Genomic DNA, 15,718 nt, shown 5'->3' on the forward strand with positions numbered 1-15,718 from the left:
TTATCAACAGTTCAAACGTTGACAATAAATAAACAATCCTAAATCCTTGTTTCTTCTATTCAAAAAGGTTGGGGTTACGACTTAGTGGGCATTCTGGAGATCCCAATTTTTTTTGAATAGAAGAAGCAAGAATTTGGGATTGTTCATTTTTTGTCAATGTTTTGGATGGCTAATAAAGATAATTAGATGACACTTGAAGAGCATTTATCTTTTCAAATGCCATTTAAGGGCTGATTAACAGGTTGGTTAATAGTAGGTACTGGATTGACACATTTTAAAAATTCGGGTACTGAATTATCGTATTTTAAAATTCGGGAGACCAAAGTGGTACTAGGCCCAAAATAGGGAATTTCCACTTTTTTTAAATGGGAAGTAAAATAATGTAATCTCTCACTTTATTGGGGAGAGAATGTGGGTAAAATGAGAGTCCAGACCTGCTCCTCACACAGCACGCCTCACACTGACCTCATAGTGTGTCCCGCACATTGGGAACATCTCTCATACTCGTATATATTATTCATGGGGAGATATTCCCAGTACAGGGTGAGATGTGGCTGTGAGATCGGCGTGAGACGCACTCTGTGAGGAACAGATCTCAATTCATAAAATGAAGGCGTGCAATTTATTATTAGTTTATGAGATGCAAGACTTGTTCTGTGATACTGTCTGTACTCGAAAAAAAAATGTACTGCTAATGAGTGGATGAAAAAAACAATGCAAAGCTATAAGTAAAAATACATAATGTGAATCAAATACAAATTTTGCATCCACTTGGGTGGTAAATTTTATTACCAAAACAAATTCGGTGATGAATTTCTTCGTCCTCTACTTGATATGATGGTATCTTTAAGTGCGACAGTCCGTTAGAGTTGGTGAAATTAGAAGCTTTCACCTTCACCACCGAAAGAGTAGAAAAAAAGCTTTCATTTCATAAATCATAACAAAGGACAACTTGTTAGAGCTTAGAGGAAAGGAAAGAGCAATTAAGCAAAGTCACAAATCACAATGATAGGTAACCACAAACCACTATTGCTGGCCTGTATTTACAGCCTTGAAGGTACAGTCCTATTGGGATCCAGCAAGACATCCCTATTAGCCCAGCATATCCATTGGCATCATCACCCAGGACGGGATTTAAGGGCTTTTTTTTTTTGGGAGAATGACAGTTTAGCCCTGCACAAGAATTCTTAGCCCCACCTTATAATTGGAGTACGTGTTAGTTCGAAATTAATGTCAATTCAAGGGTGAACATTGGTGTATAAGATGGGATTTATTTAACATTTTAATTCAAAATTTTACAGTGGGCTGTAACTACTTCTCCATTTTTTTTTTCTTATAGTGCGGGTTTCGGCAACAGAGCGAGTGAAAAAGCTACTATCCTCATGAGTCATGGCCTTATGGCCTCATCCAATCAAGGTCTTAGGATATCCATATCAACCTCAGTCACAGACTCACAGTATATGAGATTATGAGAATAATGGGGTTATAATTCAATGGATCAAATGCTGGGCTTGTCCTTGGAAGTCGGAACCATCATTTTTTGAGGTCCCCCGTCCTTAAAACCTGCCCCAGTACCTAACTAGTCAACTACCAAATAAAGGTCTTGGATACCATCATGGTTGGTACCACTCATTCATTATATTTATTTTATTTTTCAATTTGTGCATTATATAGAGAATTATGTAGTCCAAATTGAATTTATAGCAGCCACTCATTCATTTCTCAATTTCTGCAGTATAGAGAGCTTATACACCCGTCAACATTGGGAAGGCATGTATTGTGTCTCAAAGTCAGCTTTATTTTCTGTCATACTGAGATTCTTTGGAGCTATACAATATAGATGAAGAAACTGTTAATTTTTTGTCACCTAAATGCTTATACAAACATCATCCCAATTTTTTTGAATGGAATAAGTAAGGATTTGGGACTGTTAATTTTTTGTAAATGTTTTGATGATTGACAAAGAAAGTTAAATGACACTCAAAGGACATTTGTGTCTTTTTTAAATATCACTTAACAGTAGGTTGTTGACATCTGATTAACGGTAGAAACTAGATTGTCACATTTTAAAAGTTCAGATTCTGAATTATCACATTTTAAAGTATAGGAGACAAAATGGCTCTGGGCCTAAAGTTCAAGGTACTAATCGGAAATTTTTTCTTTTTTATTTGATATCGGATGTTCATTGGTTTTAGTATGTAAGAGATCACTTATGATTGCAATCCTATCAGCACTACCATATTGGTTTCCATCTCCCTTTTGGCCCTGATTCCCTCCATGAATTGTATTGTGATGCTCAGGGGCTTCTATCATGCTAATAATATTTGTGGTCACAACTCTTTGCAGTACTACCTTCCTCCTTGTATTTTGCCACTACAAACCTTCTAACTACTCCATCGTCCTCTGTCTTTCTGGCAAAGTAACCTCTACTTTCAACCATTTCAACCTTTAAAGATTTCCCTTGTATAAATAAGTGCTGCAAGCTGCTTTTCCAAAGGTGATTTTGTCTTCAACATTGGGAAGGCATGTATTGTCTCAAAGTCAGCTTCGTTTTCCTTGTCATACTGAGATTCTTTGGAGCTATACCATACAGATCAAGAAACTGTTTCATACCTCTGAAGTACCCATCAAAGAATGAGACAATATGATGATCAGACCTCTTGTCTGTCAGATGCCTGCAAAAATTGCCTTTCATATAAATAGGGACCCATTGTCCCGAAGTTGATATCTACTAATAAGTAATTCCCATCTTGATTCAAACTCATCAGTGGCCACACTACCAAAGATGCAGCCATCAAAATCTTGTTCAAGTTCTTATGTATGCCACACACATGGCTCAATTCCATCTTGATTCAAATTCCATTCCTTTTGTATGGTTCTATAATAGGCTCAGTTTGAAAGGAGCACAAATACAAATATGTAAGGTGCAGAATCTTGTATTTTGCATTATTTTGTACTTTCACTCTGAACTCGTTCGCTGTCCATCTCTAATGGACAAGCATCTTTAGATACAATTGTGTTATCCTCCCTTTGGCTGTTCTCCTCAACAACAAGAGGTTCCATAGGCCTTTCTGCACAAATGTTCTGACTTGATTTTGAAATTACTCTCTTGTTTAGTCCATTTTGTGTCCCAAGTTGGCAACAATGTAGCAGGTAGCTAATACAGAAAAGCAAAAGTAAGAATGTGATTAGATGTCACAAATGTTAATTTGTATCCATCTGAGTAATGAAAAATCACTTTTAAATGCTCAAGATAATATTTTTCATTTAAAATTTAATACAGCAAATGATGTTGCAAGAATAGTAAGCCTAGTTATTGTTTATCACAAAAATCTCAAGTGCTCAACCTCAACTAACATTCTAAGTGACCAATTTTTTTTTTTGGAGCCAATTTGTTTCTTTTCTCAATTTATATGTTTTTTTTTTTTTGTGCCACATTTAAAGATAAGTCCCTCTCAACTAAAAGAAGGATTTCTTTCAGAGACTGATACTTACGAAGAAAGCGTATCAGGTGGCCATGAGCCGAGTTTTTTACAAGTTATTTGAATTCGGTTCGGCTGTTTAAATTGAAGCTCGGCTTGTTAGATTCGTGAGCTTAATTAAGCCTAGTATATTAAATAAATAATTTTATTATATATAATAATAAATAATTTTTATAATTCTTACTTTTTTGTATATAAAATAAAGAAAAAATATTTTTATATGTATAATTTTTATTTTTTAGAAAACTAGGCTTGTAATCGAGTTTGAGCAGACTTGTGAGCTTTTGGATCGAGCCAAACTAGAGCTCAAGTCTCTAACTCGAATAGAACTCGAACCTAATACTATTTCAACAAGCCTAACTCGAATAACCAAATATTCGGCTCGAATCTATCCTCTTGGACCCCTTATCCGATCTAAACGTAAACTTTATTTAATTCATATCCCAATTTCCAAGCTAGATGGTTTGTCAACTCAACCCACCCATATTCTTGTTCGAATTCTTTTCTAGAAACTCAAACTGATGACAATGTAAACTTCCACATTAAAAATCTGAAAGTGGTTTAGATGAATTAACAGAAGCAAACACGAAACATTTGAGGGATTTCTAGCAAAAATAGAAATGCCAGGCGAAACAAGGGATTTATTCATTCTCTCCACCCAAATGAAAATGCGCGTATTTCTTGACCAGAAAATTCTGACTTGCTACATGTTCTGCTCCAAATTCATGACTATCAACTAGAAAATTCAAAAAACAAGAATTAACAGAGCCTCTGAAACTCAAATACAATGAAAACAAAATTGTCAAAAAAGCATTAGAGAAACATACTCAAGTTATAATCGGGCGTTGTACGCTTTCATCGTTAAACATAAATGGTCAAGAACGAGCTGCGAGAGAGAGAGAGGGAAACGAGGGTTTCGACTTTCGAGCGACTGAGAAAAGGAACTCGAACTGAATGAACAAGGAGGAAAATTAGAGGCTTGATGGTCGGGCTGGGCCTGGACCTAATGGGCTTAGGCTGGGAAACATGTTAGAATTGGACAATGATGTAAACATGTTATGTAGTTCCGAAGAGTCCGGACGGATCACCTGCCAATAAAATACGCTCCAACACCCTACCAACAACATCCGACACCACATGTCTCATACATGGCTCACTTTGATGGTGGGCCTAGTTTTATAGCGAGATGTGTGGTGTTAGTAGGGTGTTGGAACTTGCTTTGTTGGCAAATTCCAATTTGAATAGTGGCATTTTAGCCATATTGGCCAGCGGCGGCCCATCTGATTGGAGGTAAGGCTGCATTTGGGAAAGATGTAAATAAGTGTGGATGTAAATATGTAGAATGTAAAATGATTGATATAAATCATAAAATTGGATTAGCTTTGCATTGATAAATTTACCTTCTTACCAAACAGACTTTTAGTTGTATTCGATGCAAACATGAATTCCAATAAAATATATGCTTTTTCTTTTATTAAAAGCCCACTTGAATGCAGAGTTATTTCTTTTTTATTGATATACTTTTACATCTTATTATCCATGTAAATATGCATTGCTCTGTTATTTGTCAATGCATAAATATAATATTCCTAAATACAGACAAAAATGAATCAAAATACAAATTTACCCTTAACCAAAATTTGCACTTCATTTGCATCGTTTCCAAACGCAGCCTAAATAAAATCATAATTATGTACAGCGGGCTGGTAATATATCACGATTCACAAGTGAACGAATCTGAATTTACAACTCACAGTGTGCCTCACATTAACCTCACAGCTTTTCACCTGTATATTGAGTAAATCCAATTATTGAAGTGAACACACTTGTGTTTACTCAATATTGCCTTTGGCGGTCTCCTTCCCATCACTTGACGAGTAGAAGGTCACACACGGAAAGAAAATCTAATGAATAGGGAACAAATGGATTAAACTAATTGGTTTAACAGCATTGGCCACTGCTGTTAATGTCAGTTTGAGAGGAATTTATGTTGTTAATGTCATTTTGAGAGAAATTTCATGCAGCGTACGAGCCAATAAACTTAGAAAGTTGTCACGCTTTAAATTGCCGAAACCTCCCCAGTTTCTTATCTTTGCTGAATTTTTTTCTAAAGTTTAGTAATTGTAATCACTTCACTTCTCCGGAACTTTCTGATAGAATTGCAAGTAGATTCCCTCTGGTAGAACTCTAAAAAAATGTATGAAAAATCTTTAAAATACCTATGAAGATACTATTAAGACTACTTTCTACAGAAAATAGTAAATCAATTTTAAAAAAGAGATTGTAAGGGTTTGGGTAATGATTCATATGAATAGAAAATTTAGAAAATATACATTTTTGTCAAAAGCAACTGTATAGGTATTTTGGACATTTTCATGTCTCTTTTTAGAGAGCCTGAATCTTCTGCCCACGTTAATCGCAGCCACACATAGAGAACATCTCATCCTCTGCATAGTATTATGTAGGGGGAAATATTCCCAATTCACAGGGGGTAATGTATTGTGGGTAGGTGTGGGCAGAATTCTCATGGGCAGGAGATCCGGCGTCCTTTTAGAAAATTCTATTAGGAGTCTACTTGCAACAATGCTATAAAATTAAGAAGTGATTGACTTTATCAAATTTCAGGAGAAGTTTTAGCAACAATCAAACACTTCAAAGGAGGTTTCAACGACCCAATTAAAAAAAAGTCTTACAATTTTTCTTTTTTAGCAAAGAGTCTTACAATTATGTGAGCCAAAAGCAGCTCAGTCACAACTCGGTCATTGCGAAAGCTCTCCCAAACGGGCTTCTAAAGTACAGCATATTAGGTATATGGGAGACTTAAATGAAACCAAGTGACTAGTATTGATAAAATGTATCATTCGAAATGATACGTTAAACCGTAGTTATAAAAGTGGTATAATTTGGATCCAAAATAGTTTTGGATGAGTAAAACTCATGAGGAGACCGCTCTACACTAGGCCAAAATGTATCATATATTTGATATATGAATGAGGAGGGAATTCTAATACCAAATACCGAAGGCTAGTAGTGGTAAAGCAAGCATATCTGTCATAATGTCATGCACTATTGGGCAATTTTCGGGATTTCAGATTATCACATTTCTCCACTTGTTCTATTTGCATCTTAATGTATTAAAAAAAAAGGAACAACTACCCTGAACATATTGAAAAACTTTGTGAAAATTGTTGTGATTTTATTATGTAATGTACATCCTATATATACAAGTAGGAGATTCAGTTTCACTAGGAATCGATTTTCCAAATTCATCTAGGAATATCAATTACACATGCATGCAAGAAGGTTCCCAACGAAGGTTGCGCTTCGGTATGAAGGTTACGTGGAGATTCGGTTTCCCAATACTCCCCCTTAAATTGGCGTATGTAGATTCCGAATGCCCAATTTTCCAAGGAAATATGCAAATTTCTCTTTTCCCAGAGCCTTCGTCAGGATATCAGCCAACTGCTCTGTGGTTCGAACATGGCAAGTAACAATGTTCCCACGCTGTAGCTCATCACGAACAAAATGACAATTGACCTCAATATGCTTTGTCCGCTCGTGGAACACTAGATTCACGACTATGTGCAAAGCTACCTGATTGTCACAATACAATCGTGCAGGTTCATCATGTGCCACCCCAAAGGACAAAAGAAGTTTCTTCATCCACTTCAGCTCACAACTTGTCGTAACCATCGAACGATATTCGGCTTTTGTAGAGGAGCGCGACATGGTATGTTGTTTTTTCGTTTTCCAAGAAACCGGTGTTTGCCCCAACAGAACAAAATAGCCAATCAACGATCGTCGTGTCAATGGAAAACTTGCCCAATCAGAGTCGCAATAGGCATATAGACGCAGATCGCTATCAGAACAGAACAATAGACCTTGTCCTGGATATCCTTTCATATAACGCACTACGCGCAGAGCTGCATCCCAATGTTCTTGTCGTGGACTTTGCATGAACTGAGCTAGGATATGAATACAATAACACAACTCAGGTCGTGTAATGGTCAAGTAGATCAATCGTCCCACTAATCGTCGATACCGATTCGGATTCTCCATAAGAGTGCCCTTTGCCAACGCAAGATGATGATTCTGTTCAATGGGCACGGATGTTGGTTTGGCTCCTAAGAATCCACATTTCGAGATGATGTCTAGGGCATACTTCCGTTGCGACAAAAATATTCCCTCAGGGCCATGAGCTACTTCAATCCCTAGGAAATATTTGAGTGGGCCCAGGTATATGGAAGCACCGATGGAGATACTTTTGAATTTTACAATGGCAGCAGTATCATTTCCCCCAATAATCAGGTCATCAACATATATCAGCATGTGCAAACGCACATTGTGTTTGCAATAGGTGAACAAAGAGTAGTCAGGATACGATTGAACAAACCCAAACTGTATCAAGGCCGTTGTTAAACTTCGAGAACCAACATCTGGGAGCTTGACGCAGTCCATAAAGATATTTCTTCAGTTTGCACACTTTTGTTCGACCCTTAGATGTAAATCCTGGCGGCAACTGCATGTATACTTCCTCATTCAAATCCCCATGTAAGAAAGCATTATGTACATCCATTTGATGCAACTCCCAGTTCCTAGCGGCCGCCACGACTAAGAAGGTTCGGACTGTCGTCAGTTTGGCCACAGGAGCAAAAGTCTCATTGTAATCTAATCCTTCAACCTGTCTATTCCCGAGGATAACTAGGCATGCCTTATACCGTTCAATCGTCCCATCTAAATTATATTTGATCTTATAACCCATTTACTCCCTATGGCCTTTTTCCCGGGAGGTAGAGATTCCAATGTCCATGTACCATTATCCTCTAGAGCCTAGATTTCCTTCCTCATAACTTCTCTCCATTTCTCACTTTTTACTGCCTCAGAAAAACTGGTAGGCTCGGCTCCTGTAGTGACTGCAGCTAAGAAAGCTTGATGTCTAGTAGAGAAGTTAGTACATGTCACATAATTTGCTATGGGATAGGGAGTTGTACATGAGGACTTTGATTTAGAGTTGGCTTGAGTGTGAATGGGGTCTTTCAGACATCGAGTAGTGTAGGTTACATAGGGCTTTAACAAAACAGACGGCGTGCGATGTCGATGTCCCCCTGCCAAGTTGCTCTTCTAGTGCTGTTTGTGGTGCTGGATCCACACTAATTTTGTCCTCACCGCCATTAGCTTCCACTTCCTGCACATCCCCTCCATTGCCTTGCTCCTTCTCTCTTTTATTAGTATTTTGAAGTTCTCCCTATCATTTGCACAAATATCCTCTTCGTCACTCCCCCTGTCTTTATTTCCTCTGTGGGTGTGAACAACATCATCATCAACTACAGCCGCAATTGTCGGGCTAGGGTTGTCTTCAAGAGGTACTTCTAAATCACTGACATATGAAAATATATTTTCCTGGAAGACTACATCACGGGAGACGAAATATTCACCGCTCTCAACATCATATACGCGCCAACCTTTCTTCCCGTAGGGATAGCCTACAAAAACACATTTCCTACTCCTCGCTCCAAACTTATCCTTATCTCGAGGGATCCAACGGGCATAGCAGAGACAATCAAACACTCTTATTTGCTCGTATCAAGGTGTCATCCCGAATAGTACCTCATACGGAGTCTTCCCATTAAGTACGGAAGAAGGTGTCATATATATCAAGTATCCGACGGTCAAGACACACTTTCCCCAAAAACGAATAGGCAAACCTGCTTGAAACCTCAATGCTCTCGCAACATTCAATATATGACTATGTTTTCTCTCCACTCGACCATTCTGTTGGGGAGTTCCAAAACAGGAAGTTTGATGCAGAATGCCATGAGTCTCAAAGTATGACTTCAGGCTTTTAAACTCTGTTCCATTATCACTTCGAACAGTTCTGACTTACTTGCCAAATTGGCGTTCTGCCATGGCACAGAAATTCTCAACAATATGTGCTACTTCACCTTTTTCAAGTAACAGGTAAACCCACACAACACGAGAATAATCATCAACAATGGTTAGAAAGTAAACGGCACCACAAGAAGCAAGTACTTTATAAGCACCCCATGTATCACAATGAATTAGAGAAAAACAAGCATCAACTTTATGTTTACTTTCAGGAAAAACTTCCCTAGTTTGTTTTGCTCTGTAACAAACATCACATGGCTTATCACTTTCAAGTCTACTATTTAATTTATCTACCTTAGGAAGAGAAGATAATATCTGTTTAGACGGATGCCCTAATCTGCGATGCCACAACTCCCATTCACTCATTCCACTTGTTCTATTTGCCCGAACCGGTGCTGCTCCTCTAAACTGATAGACCCCATCACACTGTTCACCCGCTCCAATCAGAGTCCTCGAGGTTTGGTCCTGTATCACGCACAGCTTATTAGTAAAAGTGACAGTACAATTTATCTCTTGCAATAATTTAGCTACAGAAATAAGGGTGCAGTTCATTTTTGGTACGAAAAGCACATGATGTAAATAAATATTTCCACCCAAATGCAAAGTCCCTTCCTTCAGTGCGGTAGTTTGCTTCCCATTAGGAAGTTCCACCGGACACGGTGTAATATTCCGAACTTCAATCAATAAATTAATTTCTCCAGTCATATGGTGCGATGCCCCGGAGTCAATTATCCAATCAGTAGAATTTTTCTTACCGGAAAGTTTTTCACCAGATTTATGTGAATTCAGAATATTGAGAAGGGTTGTCCATTGATCTCCACTCAGCCCCGGAAACCCGCTGCGGTCATGATCATTTGTGGTTCCAACTTTTTGTCCTCCAGTCTCACTTCCCGCTGCTTGGGCAGTGTTTGCTCTTGCCTTGTTTCCTCGTTCTCGTCCGCCCAAACCACTTCGCCCGCGGCCTGCTCCTTTCCCGGTTGAGCATGGTCTATCTCCCCACCATTCTGGATATCCGATCACCTGGAAACAGTCTTTTGCTTCATGTCTTGGTTTTTCACAGTGTGTACAGCTCACGCTTTTATCCTTTGTACGTGCACCAACTGCTTTTGCACCAGCATATACCACAAAACCCACAACATCACTTCGTTCTTCTTTGCTCTTGGCTATACTTTGATGCCTTTCCTCTTGAATGATCATTGCATAGACACGGTTCAAATTCGGCAACGACTCTATGCTCAAAGTATTCGAACGCACGGTGCCATAAGTTACGTCGTCAAGGTCCATCAAGAACTGATGTACCCTCTCTTCTTCTCACTTCTTTTCAAGTATGGTTGCAATTTTGCAATTGCAACCGCTACAACGGCACGCATGTACTGGATCATATTTTGTCAGCTCGTCCCACATGACCTTCAGCTTCCCGTAGTAAGCCATCATTGCTTGTCCCTGTTGTTTACAAGCAGCCAAATCAACCTTCAATTGATGGACTCGCGGTCCATTCCCGGTAGAAAATCTCTGTCGCAGATCCTCCCACAAGTCTTTCACACTCTCCGTGTATGATATAGTAGTTTGCAAGGTTGGTTCGATTGTATTGAAAATCCATGCAACCAGCATTGAATTCACCATCCACCATCTAGGAATACCAATTACACATGCATGCAAAAACGTTTCCAACGAAGGTTGTATTTCAGTATGAAGGTTATGTGGAGATTCGGTTTCCCAAATCCAGCCCCTCCCATAACTCTCTTATTAGCAGGGACCTGTACGATGCACCAGGATTTATTAAGTTAAAGATAAATAATAGAAACATGTAAGAGTATATAATTATTTTATATAATAATTAATAATTGTTTATATTTTATACATTTATGTATGTATATATGTATACATACGTCTATATGTTAATATTTTTAAAAATATGGCTGAATATGTTTGAATCTTTTCTAATAGGATTGTAAATTTTAATTATTTTATTTTTATTTTTTAAGTAAAATAAAAAATAAAACATAATGGTTGACATTATAAAGAATCATAGGAGTGGGGATCACCGTGGAGATGGGGATGGGGAGAGGCTCCTCGTCCCCACCCCGCCCCATTGCCATTCCTAATCAAACTAATGAAACTGACCAACCCGACTTCTAGTATTTTCAAACGGCTTTGGTTCAACAATTTCCTAACCTGAATTGGTTGGATTAGTTTTGATTTGGCCATTTGTAAACTGACTGAATTGAATGACCCGACCATAAATATATATTAATATTTTATATTTTAAATATATATTTTTTAATACAAGAAAGTAGGAAAATTCCAATATTTCCTAGGCTAAAATATTTTATATCGTAAATTTATTTTTTTAATAATGTCATTGTGATTTTTATAAAATTTAAATTTAACTTTTTTTTAAGTTTAAATCTTTTGAACCGATCGACCAAATAAAAAATTGACCCAAACCGATATAACCTGAGTGACCTACTCCCCACCCTGACCAGGTCGATTTGGTTGGCCAAACAACTTACAACTAAAATGAACCAACCCATGAACAATTGTTTAATTTCCAATAATTATTAAGAATTTATACAAAAAATACACAATAAATTAAATTCAAAAAGCTAAATAACAGTACTTTAAACTCTAATAATTATTGAAAATTTTCTATTAAATAAAAAAACAAAAATAGATTTATGCAGAATTATTGAAAATATATTTATCACATAAAACAATAAATAATTACTGAAATATAATAAATATTAATGCTAGTATATATAAATATATAAGAAATATAGATTAGATTTTAAAATTATTATAATAAACATTAATTTTTGTGAATGTTACTTTCTAGAATTATTAATTGGTATAAATGAAATTAGTTATTTACAATATTATTTATTTATTGGAATAATATCGCTATTTAAATATTAAAATATTAATTAATTGTTGAATTTAATAATACATAAAATTATATTACTATTAATACATAATTTTGTTATTTTAACTACTTAAAATTTTAATCTATGTATTATAATTGAAAGTTATTCAGTAAATGTTTAAAGTACATTATTAATTGATTTAAAATTTTAATTTTAAAATTTTTTATTTAATATATTTAGTTATTGAATATTTAAATAATATTTCATTTTTAATGTTAAATTTTTATTATTTGAATGAAATTTAGATTTAATAATCCAAAAAAGCATAATTTATATTGTTTGTACATAATTTTATGATGAATTTTGTAAAAATATCTAATTATTAATAATATGAATATTATTAAATCGATTATAATTATTTTTTGTCTTTTTAATAAATATTTTAAAGTTATTATATAGTTTTGTTAAAATATTTAAATAATTCTTAAATTTTATTTAGATAGATGTAGATAAAAAGTGGGGGAGAAGATAAATAAGAATTAGAGATCATTTTTAGGTTATTGGAACATGGAGAGAGAGAGAGAGATTTTAGAAAGATCTTTTTTGGGAAAGTAGAGTTTCTAATTGGTAGTTTAAAAATGACATGGATTAAAAAAAAATCAAAATTCAAAATAGGAGAAATTTTCTAGACTTTCTTATTTGGAACCATGGGCATTTTTTCAATAAACATTGCCACATAGGCACCACTTCAACATTTAGCCCATCATGTTGATCCGTACACATAGACTCACAAAAGGTGGCCTTGTTTTATGTGCACGCCTACCATTGGTGGAAGCATCATTTTAATGCTTCCCTTAACGGTTAGGCGTTTATTCACTGTTATGCTGATGTGGTGCCTAATGGTGCCTATCTGTCAATAAACAGTTTCATTATTACTTTTCTCGATTTTGCAAATAAATCAAGTACAAACGTTTAGTAAATAAACAAAAGCTATACCAAACACATACTGAGTCTATAATGGATGTTCCCTTACACATGTATAAATATTCATTTTCTAAAAGCACACATGTCATGGGACCCATGTGACAGACCAGATGCAAGTATAAGAGAAAGTTGAAGTTATAATATCTCAAGATCCAAAGTCACTTAGGCCTCATTCGCTTTTTGGTAAGTTGCTTAACTAGGTAAATGCATTTACCTAGGTAAGTGTTTCCTAGGTAAATGCATTTACCCATGTTCTTTTATTTTCAAGGTAAATAAGATAATGACCATTTTAGCCATAAAAATTCCATTATCAAAAAGGGCATTTTTATCCTATCCAAGTGTTGGCAACTTTCCCAAGATGGGAAAGTTAATTTACCCACATGGGAGATGGGTATAAGTGACACCCAGGAAAATAAACTTTCCATGATCCCCTCATAAATCTAAAAAAGAACATGGGTTTCGGAGGTGTTCTATAGCATAAAATTGGGTAGTGAGTTTTACAAACCACACCCCAACAATGTAGTTTTTTACACTGTGGACTAATCCACACCACACCTCCATGGGCATTCTACAAGGTGTGGCATATTTCAGTCTGCTCATTGTATTTTATTCCATGCATCTCAACTATAACATTTGAGATAATTTATGTCATTAATCATTAAAAAACAATATATTATTTTTGGTAATATACACAATAGAAAAATATTAGTAAATTGTTAAGTTTAATAGTTAATAAAAATAATATTAGTAATAATTAATAATATTAAATAACAAATAATGATATTAATATTAATTAAAAATGAATAGTAATATTAATGATAATTGATAGTATTAACAATAATTTTAATAATATTTAAAGCTTAATAATTAATAAAATAATATTAATATTAATTAATAAACATGAGTAGCAGTGGCAAGTGGTTCAAAAAGAGAAGAATAATATAGCATGAGAATAAACAAATGATGAATACTTACTAGTTACCATTGACGCTCCGATGCAATAGTAGTCGGAGGAGGAGTGGCGGGTGGTTCAAACTATGTTTATCAGTAATACTTGAAAATCCAAGGCCTGATCTAACATCCAATCCGATCATCTCAGATTCAAATGATGTATTTATGTAATCGGATCGGATTCAGATGTTACAATCTACATCCGATTAACAATCAGATTGGATTCAGTTTTGACCCCAATCGATCCAATTAAAATATGAAACCAATTATTATAATATTTATTAATTATAATATATAAATTTTATATAATTATATTTAAAATTATAAAAATATATTCTATATATTATATTATATATGAATTTATATATAATAATTTAATATGTTATATTTATTAATTTATTATATATAAAAGTTGAAAAATAAATAAATTTTATTTTTATGGTATTTTAGAAAATTTTTAGCAGAGTCGAATTAAATCCGAATCCAATCCGAGTCCGTTAGGATTTGAATTCGAATCCAAGCCAATTGGATTCAGATGTAGGTTATCAATAATCGGATTGAATGTGGGCTTTGTTGCATCCGATCTGAGTCCAATCTGATTACAACCATAGTTCAAATAAAGAAGAATAACAACAACGAGCTCACAAAGAAGGGTTGCAACGGTAAAAAGAAAAGATGTCTTATACTAGGGTTAAACATCCATGTAAAGTATGGGATCGTTATTCCATATGCAAAATGGTGTGATGTAGATGCTTCCACGAGATAAACCCGTGGATGAGAAAATGGGTTATGGTGTGGATCAATCCACGAGATAGTATGGATCAATCAACATTACAACCAACCGAACGCATGGCATAGAAGTGGTGTGAAGTGAAATTAAATATATTATTTCCAATCCACACCACCAAACACCACCTTCATGGTCATGACCAACTTTCTCCCTTTCATAACTTTGGCTCCTATTATATTCTACGTATAATCACTTTTTCTATGTTAAACCCACTTCATTGAACATTCAAAAGTTTTGACAAATACAAGGAGAATGGACTAATCATCCACTATTAAAAGCGATTGTACGTACAATTTGAAACGAAATAGAACATGATGACTTGAGATATGACCTTGTCACGTACGTATCTGAATCCGCAGGCAATCCGTTCCCCTTCCCAGTTGGGTACCCGACCCATTGGTCGGGGATGGAGATTGTCTTAGCGGGATGTGGATTAATAGGGATGCCTGCCTCGACCCCAATTGTGTGTATTAAATATATAATTATATTTAAAATATATTTTATATTTTAAAATAAATTTATTTTCCAAAAATAATGTTAATAAAAAATTTCAAGAATTTGGGTCTATGTAGGAAATCCATCTCCAATGGGGATTAGTGATGGAGAATAAATCTTATCTATATATATTAAAAGGAAAGGGGTGGTCTCCCCTTTCGCCAGTATTGTATTGTATATCGTTGACTATTTTAGTGTTTACTTGGCCAAAATCAATAAATTGATCAAAAAATGATTATTAAAATCAGTTTTAAATATAACTTTTT

At 35.2% G+C, this 15,718-nt stretch overlaps 1 protein-coding gene across 1 annotated transcript; it reads right to left on the minus strand.

Moving 5' to 3' along the window:
• Positions 1 to 10,679: 10,679 nt before the first annotated feature.
• Positions 10,680 to 10,991, minus strand: LOC148801913 (uncharacterized). Its single transcript, XM_088897299.1, has one exon. The coding sequence runs from the start codon at positions 10,989 to 10,991 to the stop codon at positions 10,680 to 10,682; it is 312 nt and encodes a 103-aa protein (XP_088753425.1).
• Between the last annotated feature and the right edge of the window lie 4,727 nt (positions 10,992 to 15,718).

This window comes from Nelumbo nucifera, chromosome 2, assembly GCF_055504915.1.
Source record: "Nelumbo nucifera cultivar China Antique chromosome 2, China Antique-T2T, whole genome shotgun sequence".
Taxonomy (NCBI): domain Eukaryota; kingdom Viridiplantae; phylum Streptophyta; class Magnoliopsida; order Proteales; family Nelumbonaceae; genus Nelumbo; species Nelumbo nucifera.

What these genes read in the sequence shown, in the direction of transcription:
- LOC148801913 (XM_088897299.1), bottom strand. Translation starts at nt 10,991, where the DNA reads ATGGTGAATTCAATGCTGGTTGCATGGATTTTCAATACAATCGAACCA.